The sequence below is a fragment of the Pyxicephalus adspersus genome, chromosome 3 (genome assembly GCF_032062135.1).
Source record: "Pyxicephalus adspersus chromosome 3, UCB_Pads_2.0, whole genome shotgun sequence".
NCBI lineage: Eukaryota > Metazoa > Chordata > Amphibia > Anura > Pyxicephalidae > Pyxicephalus > Pyxicephalus adspersus.
This window is the reverse complement of record NC_092860.1, coordinates 120225450-120250699: the sequence shown is the minus strand read 5'-3', so window position 1 is coordinate 120250699 and position 25250 is coordinate 120225450. Positions and strand designations below refer to the sequence as shown.

The following is a 25250-nucleotide window of genomic DNA, read 5'->3' as shown; positions in this document are numbered from 1 at the left end:
TTTTATACTAAAAACAGGTTTTATTGACAGGAGTAGTAATATGACACCTACCTCCACACTGGCAAAAATGTCGGTTGAAGTAAAGCCTTCCTTGTGGGGTTCAGATTTCTCATAATCACCATCAGCAATGCCATTCTGATTGACTGTGTCCGGCCCCATGTGTACACCATTCACAGCAACAGGCTTAGAAACAGTCTTTGCCTTATCCCCTTTGTTTTCTGTCACTTTGGAGCTGGCCGTGCAGGTTAAGGCAGCAGCCGAGCTGGACGAGCGTGTAGAATTTGAAGAACTTGCTCTCTCAATCTCATCCTGAGTCTGCTTTAAGACAGCCGTTCTGGGAACTTTACCTGATGCATATTTTGTATGGGTTGGGGCATGTGCAAGTTGGCTGGGGAAGAGCTGCTTATTAATTGGTTGTTTGTGTAGTTTAGCAATAGCTGCCTCTGCTTTTAGGTCCTGATCGACAGCAGATTTCCTTTTCACAATTTTAACAGTGGACGATATGGCTCTGGGAGATGCCACAGGTGACGAGGCATTAGATGCTGACTGTGGCGACCGGGGAGACACCTTAGAGACAGCGGTGGGACAATCCTTTCCCAATAACGCAGGTCTGGAAAGCACTTTTGCCTTTACATTCTTAAAGTTTGGTTTCGGAAAGCTGACAACCTCAGTTTTTTTTGCTTTAGCAATTGTAACAATTGGAAGCTTTTTAGAAACTTGTTTTGTTGCAACATTGCCAGGGCCAGCTTTAGTATCTACATTCCCTTTCATTGGTTCCTTGGCATGATCGATTTTGCTAAATTTTTCAATTTGCCCCAAATCCTCTAAAGAAGGTACTGCAAAGGTCATATTCTTGGACTCCGGCAGTGGGGTAGATGTATAAGCCTTGGCATCTGTGTGTGAACAGGGACTAGCTACTAAAAACGTATCTTCACCAGTAAGTCCAGCTAGGATATTTAGCAAGTCTTTTGATTCTAAACTACAGGACTGTGTTCTACTGGATAATTTTAGGTCTTCAACAAGATTACCAACCATGTCTTTGGCTTCTTGGTAATTATCTTTTGTATTTAAAACATGATTAGCTTCTTGAGCTGTTACTGGGAGAAAATCAACACTATTTTTGTTAATATCATCCTTCATATTCAGGTCTGTGTCCAAATGACCGAAATTTTCAAGAACCTTTTTATTGCCCTCTTTAGGAGTACTACATGTAACTGCATCCCTATGAATGTCAAATATCTGGCTTGAAACCTCAGGCCCTTTATCGATAAGCACCTGTTCTTTGGGATCTTTAGGGATGTGTGGAGGCACTTCAAAATAGTTCAAGTCTTTATTGCATTGCTCATCAGATTGGCAGCAATCCTGGACATTGTTAGTCCACTTCAGAGATGCTGAAAAAACCTCTGTGGAAGTATTCGGTAATGCAGAACTTTCTAATAAAGAGGTACTCAATGGCTTTTCAGAGCTACTTGAAACTCTGCTATTCTTCCTCATAAGCATTTCACTGCTTGTGTCACCTGACAATGAGAACAGATTTAAGGTATTCTCTGTGTCTTTGTGCTTACCGATTGGTGAACTTTCTTCCACTTGATCAAATGCAAGATTTCCACAATCATCATCTATCCGATTTACAGTGCATGTCCTCACCTGCTCAATTTTGCTGTAATAGGGGTCAGATGAGGGCTTAAAGTAAGGCATAGGCTGTTCAACATTCGGTAGGTTGTGCATATATTGGAATTGACTGGGATTGGAAATTAAATCCTGGTGTGAACATACATAGGTCCCTGGAAGTAAAGAATTGTGCTCCTGCTTATTAACATAATCTACAGTTTCCTCTAAGTCTAAAGTGCCGATACGGAGAGGACTTTTGTTTTTTGAAATTTCATCATCAGTTTGTTTATGCAAGTAGTCTATTGTGTTCTCAAGTTCAAGCCCATTAGGCCTTTTAGCAACAGAGTCAACACTTGGCTGATACTCGTTCCATGCTAGATCATTTGAGTTCATGTTCCATTCACATTCAGAACAACTTGCTTTTTGCTCCTCGTTTCCATTATCAAAAAGTAATGGGGAGCCATAAGCATTCTTGGGGGAATCCTCCAAATTTTCAACATTCATCATGCTGCTTTATACAGCTTTTGACTTCTCAGTCAGGACATTTCACTTTAAGAAGTGGAATACACCTAAAAAGGAAGTCTTCTATAGGGTAATCGAAGGGCAGATCCATGCAAGGCAGATGCATCAGATATAAAACCTTTTCATTCCAATTATGTGTTCATCAGGACAAAGACCAGCTCCATCTGAAAGTAAAAGAAAGGATATTTTAATTTAGACACAAAAAATGTATATATATGGATTCAAGTTATGTATTTCTGCTTCAGTCCACTAACGCAGTGAGCCTTCCAGAAAGAACTGGATTGCTAAATTTTCTTTGATTTTGGTCCATTCCCACATTACCTCCTGAGAATAGTGTGTAGTTGCGCACACCACAAGGAAACATCTGTTTAGCTGTGGGGTGAACACGTGTCAATACTTCTAGAAAGACTGCTAATTGTAGCAGACAACCAAAAAAATTGCATGGTCAGTTTTTAGCCATCCGAATAAATTTTTTTATGATGATGTGGTGTGTTTTAACAGGTGCATGGTTTATCAATAACTAGTAATCTTCAACATAAAAAAAAAAAAAAAAAAAAAAAAAATCAGGAAATAAACCAAAATGACAAAAATATATACCTAAATTTGTATCTATGTGAGGGCTGTTGGGGGTGTATGGGTAAACCTACCCAAACAAAAACACAATACATAAAAGTAAAAACAATGCATATTAATGCCAATAAAAGCACATTCAGAAAACCCATAGGAGATAACTTTCTGGGAGGTAATCGTGTGTGGGAAATTTAAGCAGGATAATTTGACATGGGACCTAAAGCAACCAAATGAAACTGCTGAACTAAAGTTGGGTTCTGTATATAACAAGATAATTACCGAACAGTCAAAATACCCTGAAGGCATCCCCATGTTAACCACCAGTCCATCAAGGAGCATAGCCAATTAAACCAATTCTGGAGGCAAATAGGAAATTAGTAGCGTAGACTATACAATTTGCCATAAAGAGCTATCTTGCTATACAAAAGCCTGATGATCTAATGTGATCCATACCCAATAGGGAAGACTGCTGGATTTCAGCATTAAAGAAAGAACAACAACTACACTAACTACTTAGCTTCAGCAAAATGTGCCCAAGCATAGTAGAAGAGTCAGCTACTTCACTGGAAGGTCTACAAATACTAACTGACAAAATATTTTAAATTTGTCCCCCTGATGGCATTGCTCACAAAAAGTTTTCCAGTGTTGTTTGCAGGGAACAGACATGAGATGACCACCCACTTGCCCAAGCATAAATCAGTCATTCTAAATCACCTTAGGGTTCCTCGAGGATTGCTGGGGTTCTTTAGGTTGTGGCAATTTCACCTCCCATGTAATGGTGACTGGCTAATTCTGTAATCAACACCACTTGACTTGAGTTCTATATAGCACAGTCGAAGCATGGCTTGAGGAAACATATACCTTCTGCCCATGCTCACACCGGTTAGAGAGCCATTTGTTCCGAATCTTGAACTCTGCTATAAGTCCCACACAGGAAAGTTCTTAAGTCCTGCCCTAGCCAAGTGTTTCCAAGATGCTCCGTAAGTTGCTGTAGCAGTAAGGAGTTTGTAAAAGTCAAATGAGTTTGGAAAGTGAACGAAAATAACATTTTTCCTCTTAACCCCCAACAGCACATTTTTTATTTTATTCCCAATCTACATGGTCACTTTAACCTGAGGGACCAGGAAAAAAAAACACCTCAAGTATGCACTTGGCTAAGACATGGCACATCCTCTAATGAAGTTTTAGGACTGACTAGATGAGTTAATGTATCCTCTACAGAAGGAAACTCCTATACCTGACCAGTATAACAGCACTATAATAACTACATAAAAAGGAAGGAGACATAACACTTCCATTTAAAGTCCCTGGGGTTCCAAAGAAAAAAAGTCATGACATCTTTATACAGAACAAAAAGCCAATTACTGCAGTGAAAATTTTACTTTTTCAAAAACATTTTTCAGCCTTATTCAGAGGGAGGATCAGCCTGCAGAGTGACCTACTAGAAAAAAAACCAAAACCAAAACACAGACAGACATTCTTCAGAAAGAACAAGGTACACAAGGCAGTGAACCACTGCTGAACAACCACCAGGCCATGGGAAGGGAAAAAGAACCAATGAGAAGGAACTTATTAAAACTTTTTAATCCCTACCAACCTAATGTAATCCAACAAAGAGAAATACCCCCTGTACAGCAGCTTAACACATCACTATAGCACAATCATTTACATAAATACAATTAGGGATCCATACACATACACTTGACTTTACAAATATCACATGTAACTAAAGCATATTACCACCGATTCAGGAATAGGTTGCACACTGCCATTTACGTCTGATAAGGTTTACCACAAGCATGTATCACTACCAGGCTGCCACCAACAGCTATGGTCACTATGAACAGTTCAAGGCAGAAAGAAGTTTTTACCAGCTAGTAAAGTTGGTTTGCTCTACGAGTCCAGCAAGTGCCACTAATCTAAAAACTAAAAAGTAATACTTTTATATTTACTTCTCTGAATCCATAAAGGTGCCCTAAAATTAACAGATGCTTGAAACTTTAAAAAGGTCTGTATGGTCATATTTTGTTACTATGGAAGGTTTTCTGAAAATCTACCTAGGGAGAAAATAAAAAATGACTCAATGTGCTCATAGACTGGGACTTGAGGTGGGTAACACCAGGAAACTTTTTGTTAAAATCATTTCATTTAGTTCTAATGTTACATGATAGCTTAAACCATGTCAGAGATTCAAATTGAAGGCCGAAGAAATCAATAGACCATGTCAGCTAATGTCATCATAAAAAGATGCTTCCTCGCTGTCTACATCAGCAATAAGTCGTTCAGTTGCTGTTGGTGGTTGAATTTCAGCAGCATTTCAGGCAGCGATGCTGTAGCTAAGCTATTGCTTAATATTTGCTTATATATTTAAGATCCCCATAATTTTCCTCTACTCTCAATGGTTGTTTGGTCTTTTTTTACATAAGGTGGCTCCAGGTTTGTTTTCTATTTAAACATGATTTGTAGTAAAAACACATTGATATTTTATGGGAAACACATTAAAAGAAAATCCTGTTTAAGGGTGTTTTTCTGTGTTATTTTTTTAGCAGAAGGAAAAAAAATTCTGAAAATAGGCCCAATGCTCACACTATGAAAGCAATGAGTTCTTGGCATCAAGATGCTCTATTTTTTCCACTCCAGAACGAGACGAATAAATTCCATCATCAACTATTCCAAAATGACTCAAAACAAAAAGCCTGGCTTCTCCTGTAAAATGATCAACTGATTTCTTTATTTTTTTACATTCGGAGCCTAAAATAACACCAGGAAAAGGAAAACAGACAGTCACACATGGTAAACCAATCATATATAAACAGAAGAACTGATTGACAGAAAGAACTGGTTGTATTATATGAGTACAGGAGCTACATATGAAATGCATACCAACCAGAAACACAGGTCAGTTTGTTTTCTAAACACCAGGTACACAACACTGAAAAATAATACATTTTACAGACAGCAGGTGAGATTTATCAAAGATAGGAAATTGTAAAAATGAATTATATTTAGTGACCTAAGTATGTCAACCCCCCTCCACAACCACACACAGTACTGAACCAAATGTAAGCTTTAATGTCAGATATGAACATACTGGATTCAATATGACCCATAACTGCAGCAATCCACATATTTCAAGATCTTTTCCTAGAGTTGCTCCTATGCTATAGCACACATATATCAGAAATAACATGTGCTTTCATAGGAGCGCCTGAAAATACAATGTCACAACAAAGTGCTCCCTCACAAAGTAAAGTCTACAAAAAGCATCCTCTGCTTTTAAACATGCCTTGGAGGATGTTATGGTCCTATTTAAAGTCCTTTATATGGTTCTGCCGACTTGGCATAGAACACAATGCAGAAAAAGCCCAGTACCACTGGTACAAAATTTGCCAGATGAGGAAATGTGAGGACATATTTACAAGTTACCTGAACTGTATGTAAGTATTTTGGAACATATAGCATCAAGATTGTGTCAAATAGGTGAAAGAATCCAAAGGTTTTTAATTATTAAAGTTTTATGCAGTCTTCTATCCAGCCAGCAGACGGAGCTCTAGGTACTATTCAGCTTGCAGCAGAGCCAATACAAAGTAGTAATTAAAAAAACCAAATTAATTGCCATTTATGTAATGCAGCCAGCCTGCATAAAAATTAACACATACACAGCTGTATTATACAAGTGCTGCAACACACATCAGGCAGCTGCTTACCTTTCCAGATTTCCCTTTAGGAATCTTTTGTCATGTACTGAAAGTTAAGGTTTAGGAGATTTCTCCCTTTACAATTTAATGCTAAACCAAACTGGGAAATATAACCAAATAAATTAACCAACATGCACTTCATGTACAGCTCTGTGTAATATGTTGATGCAATATAAATACTGTTAATATTAACAATACGGGACATGTCCTGAAAACTACAGCCACATTTCTACTGAAGGCAGCTAGTTTTATGGAGGTCAAAGATTCCCCGACCTGTATCAGCTGCCAGGCTACATCTTATTTCATCACCATTTTACTGCAGTCAGCAGGTTTTGTGGTCCATGGAAGTGCCAGCTTTTAATTATCATTATCTAAATCTCAAGGTCTAGCATGAATCATGCCATCAAAATAAACCCCCAACTTCTGGCCATGGCTTCCCTGGTGAAAGCAAGTACTGGACACATCTAAACCTCAACTCCTCTTATTAGGTTTCTTAATGGTTTGGTAAATATTCAACTAAATTTTTTGTTAGATCTATTTATTAGGATTTGACAGATTTTGTTTTTTATTGCAAAAAAAAAAAAAAAACTCAAGCCGCCTTTGTTTCCTAGTTTTGTTCTAGGGTAACAAGGGCAAACCTCTAGAGATACAATCCAGTGAGGAAAGGTAAAAATAAGGGGGGAAACCTAAAACAAATGTAGCAAACATGTACACAGAAAAGTTGCAAAGTACCATCATTGTGAGTTTTGAGTCACTTTGTCACTTAATATTCTGAGTGGCTTAGGTGTCTGCAAAAAAAACCCAACTGCATAATTGCTGCGACTAGGATAATTAATTATAGCAATGCTTTAACACATAACAGCTGTGTCACTAAAAAGGTATCCTGGAAAACACGTTTGTATCCCTGGCATACTATAGGTATGGGACTTAAAAAAAAAAAAAAAAAAAAAAAAACTATCAATAGGAATACAATTATCCAGACATAGATTTGCACAGAATTATTGATCCCTTAACTGCAGACATGAGCATGCGGGTCATCTAATACTCCATATATGTGCTGAGTGAGTGCACCTTACATTGCTATAGAAGGAAATGTAAAACATTCCTGCTGCTGGGATATGTAATTTAATCACATGCAATACTAACCTAGGTATCTTTGTCCCTGACAAACTGGCTTCAGTAAGCATTGTAATTGCAATCCTCATGAATGATTCATTCACATACAGGATATCTGAGTAGAAGGCGACCTCTCTCCTATTGTGACAAAGCCAAGACTAGAAGACAAAGAACAAGTCTATGTTCCCAGATCCTGCACCACACAACTGATACAGCTATGCCACAATTTCATAAGGCCTAACAATGCGCAAACAAATAAAGCGGATTATTGAATCAGGGGGATTAAAACTAATAATCCAGAAATAATAAAGTGACATGTAATATATGGAATTCATAAACTTGCTGTTAAAGGAACTAGAACCCTAAGGGCTTGTTAACACGTGCAGTTTTGCAGCACTTGTGAATGCAGTATTCTGGTGATTTATTGCCCAATAACTGAAAAGACCTTCCTTTATAATTGAAGCAAGGTTTAAAATGTATCTTCTGCAAGTGTCTAGTATGCATTGCAGTTATGGTGGGATATCCTAGTCCCAAGATGCATTATGTTGTGTTTATTGTTGAGTTTCATCGCCCACTGCTTCTAAAGACTTAAATGAGCATGTTTTAATAAATGAACAGTGAGTGGTTTTTAAAAAGTTTTTATGTAATTTAGCTGTATCTAAATTAAGCTGTATCTAAAGCATTTTGGATGAAAAAGTAATAATCAATTACTTGCTTCCATGTCCTATAACCCCCGCTGTTCCTCTCTATAACAATTGCATTGCTTGAAAACCAGTTTTTAGGTATAGAAAACATTACGGCACAGAGAAAGCAGCCAGGACACAAAAATTTTGACTGTGTGAACAAGCCTTAAGCACTTTCCTGCTGTCTACAGTAGCATAAAGACGTTAATAAAGATGTACACATCAGCATTACACTGTGACCACAAGTCAATGCAATGCGTGCACAGGGGGTGAGCCTATGACTGCCTGGGTTCACAAGAAGGGGATGAATGATGATGTGTGGGACTGCACAGGAGAAGCTGCATTTCAGCAAGAGACTATTTTAGATAAAACTGAAGATCTGCATTCATTTTGTTTGCCCATAAAAAGTCAGCAGAATCCTTGTATATTTTTCAGTCATGAGATGCAGACAAGACAGCTAGAAGATATTTGGTTAGGATGGTCAATAAGAAATGATCTGACATCAGACATTCTCGTCCCACTCAAAGGATTGATATAGATACAACATAGGTTTGTATTTCTAGAAATATCCAGCCAAAAGTAGAATGCACAGCACAAGCAATTTCAGTAAAAGCGAACAAAGGCTTAAAGATTGCAGCAGATGTGTCCCAGGACAAAGTGTCTAAATATCTCAATCAAGCCTTTCCTCTCAGAGGAATTAAACGTTTGCCAGCTCATACATCATTACCACAATCTTGTCATGCAGCCTTGAAAACCACCCAGTGGCCTGGCAATTAATGCACCATACTAATTGCAAAAAGGCTGAAGTGAATTCTTGTATTAAGTCTATTATATGAGCAGGTCTAACTAAAAAGCAGTTGGCAGTTGAACAGTATAACCAACACCAAATCTTGGTAATTTTTTTTTTTTTTTTTAATCTACAACAGTATTAAACTTTGCTATTAAAGAAAGTTAAACACAAGCCTGAGCCAAACTGATAGTATAAGCTAAGAGCAGAATGGAGTGTAAAGTGCCAGCTTGTAACATTCCCACAGCAATGGTAGCACTGCCTGCGCAGCCCTGCTATTTCGCTCTACATTCTGGCAGCAGATATCAGCGGGGCAGGATTATCACATGCCCATCTACTGATACACAAATAATTGGGTGACCATTCCCTTAGATGGTAAGTAGCCCGGGAGAAGTGCATTAAAGCCGTCATCTTGCCTCTGCTTCTATAAACTAAGGGCAACATCTAGTAAGAGCTTTCCACAATCTTACACAAACTGCCTGTGATCAATTAAAATCAAACCCTGAAGTCCTAACACTCAAAGTACCTAACTATACTATAAATAAGAGTCAGAAAAAGAAAAAAAAATGTTACCTTTATATTTATTCTTTCTTTCTAATAATTCGTATTTACACAACCATAAAGGATGATCCAATCGACTACACAGCCAGAATGTTTAAACTATAAATGGTATGCCCCACATGACACTGTATAGATGAAACTAGGGATCATTGATCAACACAATGAATGTTTACTCAATACACGGTAGTACTTCAAAGATAACTTGGCGAGAATGCAAAGAACTTCCAACTCTGTTTAAAGGGAACAACAGTTACCTGGTACAGTTCAGGTGCCCACCCACTGCAAAAAAGCTAGTGTCATGCAACTGCCTCAGCTAAATGGTGCTGACCCGTGGACTAAGCTGCCACCATCAAAAGCAAGAAGAAGCAATGAACGCGCACGGAACCCCTGACAAACTCTGGAGGAACCCTGGTTGAGAATGGCTGGTGTAGGACATAGCCATTAAAAAGAAGGATATTCTAGCAAACTCCCCTTATTTTCCAAAGTAATAAATATATACCTAATTAAATAGCAATCAGCTTAACGCTTACAAAAACTAGTATATTCAAATTAACAGCCCGGAGGCTTTCCCAGCAACAATGTCTCCAACAAATTCTATGGTTACATTTTGTGTGTTGCTGAAGAGCAAAGAAAAATACCAATAAATAAAATGGAGATGCCAACAATGGTTTGTAATTTGTGGCTAGCCCTGCAACCTATGCTGTTAGTAGTCAGCTGCCAATAAGAACAATGCACATTGGCTCCAGCACTATCTAGTGGTATAGCTTACCGTAATCCACCACTTGTTTATTATCTTCTGTGCATCAAACTGGGAATCAAGTCACCTTTTTTGGGCCTTACTACTTAAAGCACATGTCCATGCAAAATCCAAAATATTTAAGCCTCTCTGACACCTCAATCTAATCCACCCTATGGATTTAAAATTATTAAACTTGTGAAAGATATACTCTCATAATTCCCATGCCTGGGTCCCTCAACTATCCCAATTCCACCCTCGGGGACCAATGATCCACCAATTCAATTGAACTTGAAATCACCAGTGCCTGACCGTTCCCTCTGACCAATACCAGCAATGTGGACCTTCCAGTCAATTCAAAAAAGGACCTGCAGCAGACAGTCAATGGGAAATGATGTAGACTGATCCCAGAAGGATCCCACTGAATAAAAACAGAAGACCCAACTACAGCATTTTTTAGCTTGTTTCTCTACGCAATACCATTCCAGAATTGCCCTAGAGAGCAGATACCAACATTCTAATCGAATTGTAGACTCCCTTTTAGATTCTATAAAAGGAGTTTTTGGAATACAATACCAAATAATAAAATAAAACATTTACACTCCAGTCTCCTTGCCACAGCAGGACCTAGGCGTAATCAAGGGAAGGGTCCAGCATAAAGTTTGGGGCCTGAAAAAGGAAACAAAGTTTGGCTAGAAACGTTTTGCTTAAACGTTCTCCAATTACAGAGTTTTTGACTGACGTTTTATTTGTGCAGGTAACAGGATGATGTACCCTCATAGGATGAGTTCATAACTCCCAGGTAGAAAGGAAACAGACCAAATGTTGATTGTCAGAACCCAGACGAAGAGGACCAGCACTAAACCATAAGATTAAGTGTTTCCCGAATTTCCATGGGAAGAGAGTATTGCAGCAAAGGCTGCTTTTTCATTTTTACACCATTATATTAGAGTAACATAAAATGTGGTTTGGAATCAAATGAAATATACATGTAACTAAAGTACCCAGTGATCCCATCTTATCCAAGCACTACATTAAAGGGGACAATTCACAATGGTACCCCAATGTAGTAGCCCTGTCTAATGGTAGCAGTTGACCATATACAGTCTTTTAGCTCCTGGAGGCTGACCAGAGATAACAGGTGTATGTGCAGCTGCAGAATTCGGAATTAGGAACCTAAATTTTTCTGCTTGTTGGACTTTAAACAAATCCTGTATAAGAATTACAACCTGCAAACCAGCTTTTAAAGTAAGCAAAGTGATAGCAGTACAGTATACATAACCTTACCCAACAACTTTAATTCTTTCCAAGGCCTTGACCTATAACACGTTTATTAGGAGTTATATAATTTGACCAACTTTATTTTCTGGATGCCAAAGTGATTAACTGAAAGTCCTGAAGCAGTAGTAACCAGGCATTTAGCATTTTAAAAATGGCAGTTCCCATACCCATCTGTTTCCTTTAAGCCATTTAGTGTTTTTAGCCCATCTGTACAAATAACTAGTTATTGTAGAAGAATAGACGATCTTGGCTGGATCAGACAAACCGGCTGTTTACAGAGAAGAGGGGCCAGCATCCACGAGGGACATTCTAGAGGTGACACAATACACCATCCAGGGCTGTGTTTTCTTCTGCCTGAACACAACATTCCAGTATGTGCCGACAGTGCCAAGTGCTGATGAGGATTATAATAGAAGTGACAACACAGCGTCACTAGCACGTCCATCTCCTCACAGAAATAACTGCTAGCCAAGTTAACTGCATCCTATCATACCACCTTCTTGTCTTTACTAACCTTGTGTTTTCCAAGATGTCCTCTATGGGACATGCAGCATGCATCACTTCTCAAAATGCAGTTATGAAAGCATAGCTATAAGCATTCTTTCCACCATCAAAGCCTATAAAAAACTCTGCAGTACATTATATACAGAGATCATACAGGATCTACCAGACTTAAATGTGTTTACATTGTGTTCTATAACATTTCAGGACTTTAACTTTGCTCTGCTGAGAAAACCAAGACAGTAAAGGCTTTTTATAAGGCAACAGTGCAAATCGCAGTAATTTATAGAAACTTGTACGGATATAACCACTTAAACATATATAACTGTATGGAATTGCTTACAAACTTGCTGCTTTTGGCAATGCCATCACTAAATATATTATACATGAATCCTAATGTTACAAAGTATACTGTACCATATCCTCTCTCGGTAAACAATCCCACGCTGCAGAGCTGACAGCACTCCACTGCAGTGTCTTTGCATTTTAGTAAATACATGCCAATGCTTCATGTCCCTGCAGGATTCTTTGCCTTCAGTGAATACAGCTGCAAGCATGATACAAGTGATGGTACACTGCACTCACCTTTTATCCACAGAGCCCAAACAAAGAAGCCTTTAAATGGTGCCAGAAAGTACCCGTCTTCTGCAGTCACAGATGCTCCAGCAGAGGAAACTGCAGTATTTTCAGCTTATGGAAAGGAATGCACAAGGCACTTTGTGAGCTGTGTGCGCAGGAGAAGCTCCGCTGACTTGCTCTCAGATTGTAAAAGAATTTCCTTTAGAAAGCTTGCCAGCATTAGTCATGCCCTCTGCCAGATCATTAAGCACACGCTTTGCTCTTTCATAGGGAAACATTGATGTTTATCCATCCTCTGATCAAGGTCCACAGTGCGATGTATGGCAGAGAGAAAGCTGACCAAGTGGGCAAGTGCTGAGTCTATCCGGACAAAGAGGGAGGGCCGGGAGGCCAGGCATATCAGCATTCCCCGTCGCCTAGCAATGACATTGATCACTTTGAAAGAAAGCATTAATGAAAGACATGGAGTGAAAAGAAAGATGAAATAAAGTTACAAAGCTAGGGAAATTTAATGGCATGCCATCCTACAGCTTTTTCTAAGAGAGGCCACCAGCGCTCCTGCTTACTAGTCAGCTGTGTCTAATTATAATCTGCCTTGTACAGTCTTGTAAAGAGGATGCAGACTAAGCATTTTTTACCTCCCACAACTCCAACTAATGCTTGCCATAAGAAAGGTCTGCAATATTAAAAAGGAAGGCAAAGAGTAGATCAGAATTCTGTACCAGATATCAAAAGTGTAATGAAGATTACAGATTATAGAAAAACAAAAAAAAAACAATTAGCATAGTAGTAAGTCCAGACAAAGACTACAGCCATTATGCCAACATCCTAATGTAAATGTGTCCGCCTTTTAGTATGGACACTAAGATACTGGTCTGTTACTTTTGTTATAGAGAAAGAATATTCTGGGTGCAGAGTTTTTTTTATGGATTCTCCTACCTGTCAAATTCATCTACCTTTAAATTTAAGATGACTATTGGTACCTTATTGGTTTTATAGGTCCAGTTAGTGTGAAGGTTTCTAGGTCGAGCTCTGCCTTCAGAAGGGGGCCAAACCAGCCATAATAATTATTTCATTATTGGGTAAAAGTTGGACTCTTAAATCTTCACACCCACCACCTTTCCCAGTGTCTCTCGTACAACTTAGGTAATGGTGCTAATGCATTCTACTTAAACGTATGAATTATCCGTCAAGGTAAAAGATTCTCTGTAATGGCAGCAGAAGATCTGTGATTCTAAATTCTATTTCCTGGAGTCTGAAACATGGGAAGCCAGCAGGTCAATCAACCCACCACCAAAAAAGATAATATTAATTTCCAATAGACTGGTCCTTAAAGATTAGCTCAAAAATAGGATCAACAATCATTACTCAGACAGCTTGGTTGCTTTGCTCATCCTAGCCAGAAATAGTGTTTAATTACTTCAATAAATATCAAGATAAAGCAACAGTCAATTTACAGGGATTGTTTTGTATTTTGTAAGGATTTAAGGTATGTAAGGATTTTTTGTAATAGGTTCCCTTTATGTCATGTGTACATAAAACCACAAAGACAATCAAATATTATTTTATGTATTGTAAAAATTATTTCTCCGCAGTCATTTCCTCTCAAGCCTCCAACCCACGCAACCTCTACTCAACAATTGACTCCCTCCTAAACCCCACACCTGCTCCCCCCACAACATGCTTCTCTGCCCAAGACATTGCCACCTACTTTAGAGATAAAATAGACAAAATCAGACATGATGTCTCTGCCATAATAATAATAATAATAAAATATGCCCTAGCAGGTGCAGTAAAGGGGCAAGTTTGCTACATTTGCACACCAAGGCCTAAACTCATAGTCTTAACCTGCTTCTATGGATTATGTTTTTCAGTTACAAAAGTGTACATTTTGGAGCTAATCCTGTAAAAATTCCCATAGCACAAATATAGACAGCTGCTACCTAGTTCCTGATCAAGAAACTACATTTTCTTGGTTCAACATTTTGACCTCCTATATCACTATATCTAAAGCCTTATCATTGGATAATAAATCAATACCCAAATCTAGTGAGCAGTGGCTTGACCTCATTTAGGAAACAAAAGTGATTTAACTCACCATGGTTTGTATCTCCTCATTACCCAACCAATTCTAAGCTAACATTGGTTATTTGGGTTTAGTATTGCATGGAGTTCTCACTTGCATTTCCCTTGCACTGGACAGAAAATTCTGAAGAAAGCAATGCTACATCATCTACCACTGCTCTGTGCAGCATTAAGAATTCACCCACTAAGGTATGATGATACAATGAACTGTATTCACAGAGTGCAAGCCACTTTTCAAGTATATCTTAAAAGTTATTTCAAGGGATCCATAAAGTCTTTAGGGAACCCCTGATATGAATATTACATCCACAGGTCATTTTATTGGTGTGGTCAGTAGGAATAATATCTCTTACATTGCAGGCCAGTGGGAAGAATATAATACTCACGGATAACCAAAAAGATAATTATCAGAGAGGCACAAACTGCTCTATGCTCAAGGAACCCCTAGCAACCTCTGGATATACAGTATGTACTAAAAAATTCCCTAAATAGAAAGGAGTCACTAGAAATGTCTCCAGATCTCCTAATTCCTGGTCTGTGACAGAGGAAAATAGGATTGAGGTTACTAGCGGACCCAAAAACCAATAAAATCCTGAGATGGGTTTTAACATATCACATAATACTATTGGTGTTAGATTTGAAGGATTGCTCTATTTAATGTAAAGTGTGCATTTCCGGGTAGATCATGTAGAATCACCAATCAATAGCATACTGAATGACAACAGTAATACAATCTCTTCTCAATGTCCGAATACACCATTGCCCAAGGTAAACTGCAAGGCATCACAATCTGTGTCCTTCAACACGAATGTAAATGGCGGTTATTAAACTTGCTAACATCTGCTATAAACAGAAACACTGAGCAATTTGAAAATTTGATCAATAAAGTATAAAGGTGCACTATAAATTTTATAAATACATTTTACATTGAAGCTATACTGTAGGTCACAGATTATCCCAAATTCTTAACATTTTGGGACATTGATATGTTATAATATACCGTGTCATAGAAAGTCATCTAAAGTCCATGTAAAGAACAGCATCTGCACTGCATGTAAACAGACCTAAAACTGAAAACCAGCCAGATATAAAAACATCAAAACAGTTACCAATTGATTGAAAAGAATGGTAAATATCTTAGTTAGTCCTGTTTTCGCCTGCTCATGATGGGAAATGAAAGGTCATGGAATGAGGGAATGCAATGAGTAATGTCTGCTACTTAGCTGTAGTATCAGCAAACTGTTTTGCTGTAGGGGAGGTTGAGGACTTAACTGTCTGATCATAATGTTTGCTAAATAAAATTACAAACGCTTTTTTCAAGTAAAACCATATCCGTATATGTATTTCTAATACATTTAGCAGTTTGCCCTACTTGTATTTATAAGACAACATTTCTCTGCACTTTACATACAATGAATTAAGTGCACTATAGCCATTTTCATACATGTATGACACAGATCAGTCCTTTGTTGGCTTTCATGTTGTTGACTTGCAGTTTAATTAAAATGTGGCTGTCAGATCAGTGTTTGAGTATTTATTTCCATTGCCTGAGTGGCAAGTTATGCATCTCATCCTGGTTGAGGAGGAAAACCTTATAACAAAGGCTTTGAAGGCCAACATACACAGACGGCTCCAACTGACTAGTGACAGCTCTGAAACTACAATAACTTTTATTGTTCTAGGCTGGACTGAGGTTGCTCAATCCAAGAGGTGTTATTTCACTGTACAGGGATCTTGGCAGTCATGTACCCACTATATAAATCACAGAACACTAAACTTTTGTGGCTTGTTATTTGAGTGTCTACTACACAAACAAAAAACAGTGCACATACCACGCAATGCATTGCAATGTGTATCTAAGATCTGAATAGGAAAAATAGTAAAAACATTCAAGACTCAATGTTGTAATTACCAACAGCAACTGTACATCCAATTTTCAGCCCATCACTTTCCTAGCAACTACTAACAATACTCAGAAATGAGACATTGTACTAAAATAATGTCAGCAAATCTTCACTGGTAAAGATGAGGGCTATTACAGTTGCTACAAAAATTGCTTTTCCAGCCCATTTAAAATGTAATTAATGTTTCAAGAAGGGCTTTCAATTCCTCATAAGTCATAGTAGTCTCCTAAAGGTTAAATTGACTTGCATTCTAAATATTATTATTCAAATAAAGGAAACCTTTGAACCTGGTTAGATCTACAATCTATTTCAAAATGTATTGGATCAAATGGATCCAAGTTGGAATCTATAGTTTTTATTGAAAGCCCTACTGTTTATGCATGCTGTGCTTTTCATTGTTCATCTTGGTACTTTGCTTTACCAAATTAAGTGCTTACCCCAATCCAAATGTATTAAGAGCACCTAATGAAATATATGTCCAAAATGAAGACAGTTCTGAGCAACAAACATAAGAGTTTACTTATCTGTTCTCTCCTTAAAAGGGAAAAACGGATCTCCTGATTCCAATATGTGTAGTGTGAACTTATCACTGTGCACATTACAAGATTCAGCAGGTCCAATAAAGCCCATCTCATTTCCTAGCCAGAGGACACTGAGCATCTCATAGCCTAATTCCACACAGCCTTACAGGCCTTGGTCTATCCCTTTCATTTATAGATTTCAATTCCCATGTGGGCCATTACCACCACTTCCCCTTTTTAGCCTGCCATGTACATCACCTTACCAGTTCCTTCCCACCAGACATGTCCTGCCTGCAGAATAGGCTGAATGTCACGGCCTGATCTAAGATCTGTAATGACCACAGATGATTTAGTGAATAAATCAATTAGCATTTTGAAGACTGTGAAACAGAAAAAACAAAGACAGGTAAAATATTAGCAGATTAAACCTAAGCTTTAGCAAAGTGTAAAGATGGTAATGCTTATATCCACAGGTTCACTATAATGCAATGATGTAATGAAGGTAACTTACTAGAACACACAATTTACTATATAGACATCAATACAGAAAATTTTCATTGATCAATTTCTCTAGAGAAACTAGATTCATACATTACATTGAATATGCATGAAACGCAAGGAAAATTACATTAGTACTATAGTGCATATAAAAATCCACAAGACTTTTACACAGAATAGATGACACCAGTCCCTGAACACTTGCTATGTCTCTTTATATCAAAGTCTTGTTCACTTGAGTTTCTTTTTTTTTTTTTTGCAGCTCTCACAGCAAGTCTTGGCAAGCATGTACCAAGCTTTTGGAAAGTTTGTTAAAGCTTTACACCTCTTACCACCATCATAGCAATACAGCAGCACAATTTTAAACTCCCATAATTACAGCAGCTGAGAGCTTGTTTATATTTCTACATCTAGCACACTTTCACATTTATATTTTCAGCTGTACTTAATGCAACTTACCATCTAAGAAAGATTATTAGAATCTGTTCAGAAAAATAAAAATAACTGGAGATATAGGAAAACACTCTCAGTGTCAGTACTTTGACTTTGTGGTACCACCATTTGCTTTTATCACGGCCTAGTTGCACATTTCTTGATGGTATGTCTGGGCTCTGATTAGGTCATGCAAGGACATTCATCTTTTATATTCTTTAGCTATTGGGTGGTCAATTTTACTTCCTCCTTCAGATCTTTGTCATGTTGGGAGGTGAACCCTTTTTCTTTATTATTATAATATGCTGTAAAATACGCCTATGTAATATACACTGTAAATTACATAGGGGTTTCAAGTGCCAGACGGATACAGACAGTGACACAGGAGGAGAGGACCCTGCCCCAATGAGCTTACAATCTAAGTTTTGACAACTTTCAAGTATTTTCCTAAAACACATACCAACATTTTGTCATCCAACCTGAAAATTACCCCAGTTTCTGCTGCACAAGAACAACCATACAACAGGATGCTACCTACTCCATGGTTGCAGGTATGGTGTTCTTCCAATGGTGAGCTAAATTGATTTCTGCCCACTATAACATATGGGCCCTGATTTATTAAAGTTCTCCAAGGCTGGAGAGAATACACTTTTATCAGTGAAGCTGAGTAATTAAGCAAACCTGGAATGGATTTCCTAAAATCAAGCTATTCGTTAGCAAATGTTTTCAATCCTGGATCCAGATTTATTTCAGGTTTGCTGGATCACCCATCTTCACTGAAGAAACTGTATTCTCTCCAGCCTTGGAGAACTTTTAAAAATCAGGGCCATGGTGTTTTGTACACAAGTTTAATTTCACTAAAACACCTTTTCTACTTAGCATCAGTTGTTGGGGTGCAAAGATCAATTGAGAATTAGTGGTGGCATTTTTGAAGTAGCAACCCTACCATACTTTTCAGTGTCACCACCACCAAGAACTAGAATTGCTCTAGAAAAGCAGTTTCATGCTGACCCAACCAAAATTGATCATAGAAACATGGGCAATAAAGAAACATCTTCAATAGAAGATTGGTTAGTTACACCTGCTTAGCTCTACAAGTATTTTAGGAGGTGGTGATCCTTTACCTATCTTTGTAATTCTTGTTTAAATCAATTCTTAACTATTGCTTAGAGTGCTTTAAAGTGGAGGTTGTGTGAAATGCTGTTAATAAATGCAGTAGGAAATGTTTGTTGCAGCTTTAAGCCCAAACAAACACAGGGAGAAGATACAATCCCCTTGCATATAACATCCTGGCTGAGACTTAGCACTGCATAGGCAAAAAGGCTAGCCACTGCTATGACAAACACCTGGCCATGGCATTAAAATGAAGTTAAAAAAATTGTTTAAAAGTGAAGTACAAGAGTATGAAAGCTGATTGTAGACCCTTAGGTCTGACTGGAGGGGCAAGAGATCAAGATACTGTATCATTATAGATACTAAGTATTTAGCAGATTGTGAACTAAGCCTGCTTTAGGACTGCAAGGTAACGTTCAGGCCATGCAGGCACATAATAGGAACAATTCTAGATAAAAGTAGCCCAACCTAAATTGATGTCTTGAGTTATTAGAATAACAGCCATCTACTTAAGAAAAAATTTACAAAATCAGACATGATGTCTCTGCCCACGGGGCCACTCCAACCATATCCACCCCTTCCACCTGTAAATCATCACTGACCTCCCTCAGCCCTGTTACTGCGGATGCGCTCTCCTCTCTTCTCCCATTTCCATCTACTACCTGTCCACTTGACCCAATTCCCTCTGATCTACTCCGTGCCCACTCCTCCACCCTGGTCCCTGCCCTAACCCAACTATTCACCTTTCCTTCTCTACTGGTATCTACCCTCTGCTTTCAAACATGCCATTATTCTCCCTATCCTGAAAAAACCCTCACTAGACCCCTGGACCCCTTCTAGCTACCGTCCTTTCTCCCTTATGTTTCCAAACTACATGAGCGCCTTGTCTTTAAAAGACTCATGGATTACCTGAGAACCAACTCTCTCCTTGACCCTTTCCAGTCTGGCTTTTGAGCTGCCCATTCCACCGAAACAGCCCTTACTAAAGTGGCCAATGTTCTCTTCATTGCTAAGTTCAAGGCAGCTTTTCCCTGCTCCTTCTCCTTGATCTTTCCTCTGCGTTTGACACTGATGATCACCTTTTTCTAATCCAAATCTTGTGCTCCATTGGTATCATTGACACTGCTCTCTCGGTTTACTTACTTCCTGTCTGGCCGTTCCTTTCAAGTATCTTTCAATGGCAATTCCTCCTCTCCTTCTCTACTACCTGTTGGTGTTCCTCAAGGGTAAGTCTTTGGACCCGTTCTCTTTTCTCTGTACACCTCCTTTCTCAGTAGTCTCATATCCTCCTTTGGATTGCAGTACCATCTGTATGCTGATGACACTCAAATCTATCTGTCCACCCCTGACTTGCCTCCCTCAGTACTGGATAAGGTCCCATACTGCCTGTCATCTCATCATGGATGTCTGACCGATTCCTGAAACTCAACTTGGATAAAACAGAACTACTCATCTCCACGGCCATCCCCCCACCCCCCGCTCAAATTCAAAATCTCCCCGACATATTCCTAACTGTTAACAACATTGTTATTTGTCCCTCCCCTCAGGCCCGTTGTCCTGGCATCACCTTGGGTTCTGCCCTCTCACTTACCCGCCATATTCAGAACATTTCCAGGTCCTGTTACTTTCACCTGAGCAACATCTCCAAAATCTGCCCCTACTTGTCCCCAGAGACCACCAAACTCCTTGTACATGCTCTTGTCTCTTGTCTAGACTTCTGTAACCTCCTCCCCTCCAGTATTCCACAAATTCAACTTCTACAATCTATTATAAATGCTGCAGCCAGACTCATCCATCCTTCCCACCGCTCTTCCTCGCTTTGTAGTTTTCATTGGTTTCCAATTCACCTGAGAAACAAATTCAGGCTCCTGTGCTTTGCCTTCAAAACCCCTGCACAGCTCTTGTCCAACCTACCTTTTTGACCTGGTGGAAAAATGTCCCCCCAGCCACTCCTCTGATGACCTACTACTGACTTCCTCACTCATAACTTCAATCATATGCACGGCTCCAAGACTTTTCTAGAGCTGCCCCAACTCTCTGGAATGGTCTTCCTCATCCTATTCGGCTTGCTCACACCTTGTGTTCATTTACAAACACACTTTTTCAGACTTGACTACCCATGTTCTTCTGTCTCCTAAAACCCCCACTACTTTCCATCACTCCATATCTCCCCTCCTATTGTGTGAGACTTCCCACACCTCCTAGATTGTAAGCTCCAGGAGAAGAGGACCAGGGCAGGGTCCTCTTCTCCTCCTGTGTCACTGGCTGTCTGTCATTGGCTACCCCTATTTAATGTTCAGGGCTGCGTAATATAATGGTGCTATATAAAACCTTTTTTATTAGTAATAATTCCTTTGTATTAGTAATAATAATTAGAGATTAGACACAGGGACACCAACATGGAAAACTATTTAAATGGTAGAAAAGTCCTAGTAAAATCAAACAGCTGCAAAGACAAAACAGGAGGCTACTGTGCTTTGAGCTATACAGACCATTCCCATTTTAGATACTTTGTGGACAATTGTGCTTACTAGCTGTCCCAGAAAACTGAAGTCAATGTCTAGATAGTCACCATGTGTACTGCATATATATGAACATTATTTGCCCCTGGCCAGGTCTCATATGACTACCTGCTGTGTTCTCCCCAGTCCCTTTTAGCTGGGTGCACCACCCGGCACTTTTCAGAAACCACTCGGCTGTTTTTGGGTGGTTACTGATGAGTTGGTCACAATACATGGGCTGCCACCCGCCTCCAATTTCTTGCCACCCAGCTTGAAAATTTTTCTGGATTGAACACTGACCTGAATGACACTGGAGTGTGCTTGTAGTATAATAAACTTTTTCCCAAATGTCTGGTAATTAACTCTGGTATTAAATCGGATATGCTTGAGTACTGTCCATTTGGGAAGAGTAGCAATCTGAAGGAGGTTAAAAAATCCTCTTGTACCTATGCAATCCTATTTACCTAATAATTATTATCCCAGAACCAACATTACGGTCAGAGATAAGTACAGATAAAACAAGAAAAAGTAAATAGGTCATCTCGGGGAGAGATAGGAATGACGAATTATACCATGTAAACATTGTATAAATAGCGGTGAATCAGGTTCTGCAATCATTACGAGACGCTGAGCGTGCTTGGCACAGGAAAGTGAAGGAGGGGTGCGGTGCTGGCTTTGTCACAGATTAAAGTTCAGTAGCCTAAGGCAGTAAAAAGGAGGGGTTTATTCTAAGCATTATTTGAAAATGCATTTCTTCAATATAAAAAGCTGAACACAGCCTTCAGGTGAAATCATCAAATGCCAAAGGAACATAACACTGCCAAGAGACATGTCTGCATTGATTTCAGTTACCAGTAAACAACCACAAAATAGAATACTACAAATTTATCACCGTTAAAATGAACCCGTATTTTATTGGAATGATGGAATGTTCCTAAAACAAACAAAAAGGGAACGTGCCTTTTACAAGAACTACAATCTGTTTATTAGCTGAAACCAAGAAGTTTTTTCTTGGTTTCAGCTAATAAACAGATTGCTAATAAACAGCTAATAAACACTTCATGGTGGGCAGATCACTCTTTGCATGCTGACCCTCAGTGACAGGTCACCAACCAACAAAGCTTGGGTGGCCATTGGTGGATCACCACAACCTAGACCTAATACATTGATGCCATTAAAGTAAAGGCGACACCGGGAATACTAACCCAAACATTTTGTGCCCATGCATGGTTTCTGAGCTGGCAATCCAGTGTTCTCCATAAGCATTAATAATGTTTGCGGAGCATCTCAAATATCGCTGTGTGAGGACTTCTAATAACTCCAAGACACAAAGTGTTAAACGTAAATCTCAAACAGATGTCAGAATCTGAACATAGATATCCTTGGAACAAACAACACATAACGGTAAAGGGGAGAGGCTGATAATGTATTTCAATTAGCAACAACAAATAAACTAAAGACTATGAATAACATAGTAACATAACACAGAGCCACTTGCTTGTTTACTTGTGAATACACATGGCTGGGACATTCACACACAGCCAACCTCCTGCGCAGCTGATGGCCGAGTCACATGAGGGGATTAGGTAAGGCTGTATTTACTATTACTTCCCATAGGTTTACCTACCCTGAGTGTGACTCGGGGCTACCGCTTTCAGCAACTTTTTTCTATCCCCAGTCACACTCGGGGTACCGCTAAGGAGGTTAATTGATAATGACATAACGAAGGAATTGCCCACATCAGCCCATGAAATAGCCTTTGAGGCAATCATTTTGTTCAACCTACTGAATAAAGCTGAAAGTCTGCAATTCAACTACATCTGAGTTGTTTCATTTAAAATTATTTGTGGTAATGTACAGAAACAAAATTAGAAAAAAAAGTTGTCTGTCTAAATATTTATGGACCTAACTGTATGTATGGGTTCATACATTATAAGCATTACAATATATCATAAATACAGGAACCTTACCCATCACAGGGTTTTGTCTAAGAAAGTTGTGATAGAAAAGTGAAGAACATGCAATTTCAAATTCATATAAAGTAGCAGAGTCAAAGCCAATATTGCATATGTTAAAGCACTTACAAGAGACATTTTAGTGTACAGAATCTTTCTAGCCACGTCTACTATTACTACAACTAGAAGCAGGAGAATTGGTTTTTTTTTTAGCAATCCTAATCATTTCAGTACAACTCTCTAATACTCTCCTACTCACTGTGGTTTACAAGTCCCAAACACATACCACCCCGTAGAAATTTGCAGACATCCTCACAACCCTAAAATACATTAGGGACAAAGCACACAGCCTATATTATAGCGCCCGTTAAAGTTCCAGAGACATGCCAAAACCTACTTTGCAGCAGGGTAAAAATACATTTTTTGGCTCTGGTATGAGTAAGTATTACAGCACCTCCTGCAGCCTTCCCATTCATTTAACTAATAACTAGAAGCCACTTATGGCTGCTGAGGCAATCTTATATCACGCACAGTATTATGCCCAGAATTTTTGGTGGGAAGAAGCTGTAGGCACGGGGCAACCCCAGTATTGTGACCCAATTATTTAATAACGACAAAAAAACAGCCGGGAGATTACTTGAAAGTGCAGGGTCGTGCGCCCAGGTAAAAGGGTCTGGGGAGAACACAGATGTGTAATCTAGGACCAGCAGCCCTGCATTCTAAGTTAGTATGCTAAAGGATTCCAGTAGCACGATACTCTAGAGGGAAGAGCAGAACTCAATACTGGGGGAGCAATGACTAAAGCAAGGAATACAAGATATTAAGTAAAGTGTAATTTTGAAATGTCTCCAGAGGTTATTTTTAAAAAGGCTTTTGTTGCAGAAAAGTCTTCAACATTATCACAGAATAGAATTTACCTTGTTCTGCTTATTGTAATTTTCTATGTTATATATTTTCTTTTATTATTTTTTTTTCACAACAAAATGCACAAGAATTACACGGACCCTTAACAAAATTGCAAGTTAGTAAAGTCAGGACCTAGGTCAGAGATAGGCTGGGTTTACACGGTTTCACTGCAACAAAAGATGTTATGCATGTTGCAAGGTGGTGGTGCCATTGAATTTTAAGGGCATATCAATGCACCTGCATTGTACACCAAAATACATAGTGATGCATTTAAACACAAAACGAGCCCATTCATTTTTGGTATATTTTGGTTTATTGGGCAGCGTATTCATATGGGCTGCCTTAAAGCAGAAGTTTAGATGGTGGTCAGGTTTTGATGTCTCATCTCATTGCACATGTGCATTGATTTACTGATTCATGGTACAGAACATCTATCACAGCTTTGTGTACAGGCAGAAAAAAAAAAACTGCTGACAGGCAGGTAGGAATGTTTATGACTTAAAAGGCATACATAGTCAACTTTCATTTTTGAAAAAAAGGTCTGGTTTATTAGTACACATAATAAACAGTAAACTGCATTTATTAAGGAAATTCACTGGTGCATTTTATTAAGAAATGAAACACCAACTGGATTCTGGGATCTTTTCAAGTATTGTACCACCCTACACTACACTATCTAATGTGAAAAAA

The 25250-nt window shown here is 38.7% G+C and overlaps 1 protein-coding gene across 4 annotated transcripts in view; it reads right to left on the bottom strand.

Annotated features, from left to right (window-relative positions):
• MTUS1 (microtubule associated scaffold protein 1) overlaps positions 1 to 25250 on the bottom strand; it is a 120123-nt gene that overhangs the window by 94412 nt on the left and 461 nt on the right. The window contains exons 1-2 of one of the 4 annotated variants that reach the window (XM_072406169.1): positions 12652 to 13130; positions 52 to 2297 (exon numbers count right to left, since the gene is read on the bottom strand). In XM_072406169.1, coding sequence (XP_072262270.1) covers positions 52 to 2118 — 2067 coding nt within the window. In that variant the 5' untranslated portion in view covers positions 2119 to 2297; positions 12652 to 13130. Of the gene's footprint in view, positions 1 to 51; positions 2298 to 12651; positions 13131 to 25250 lie in introns of those variants that run through there. The other 3 variants (XM_072406167.1, XM_072406171.1, XM_072406168.1) reach the window with 3 other exon arrangements.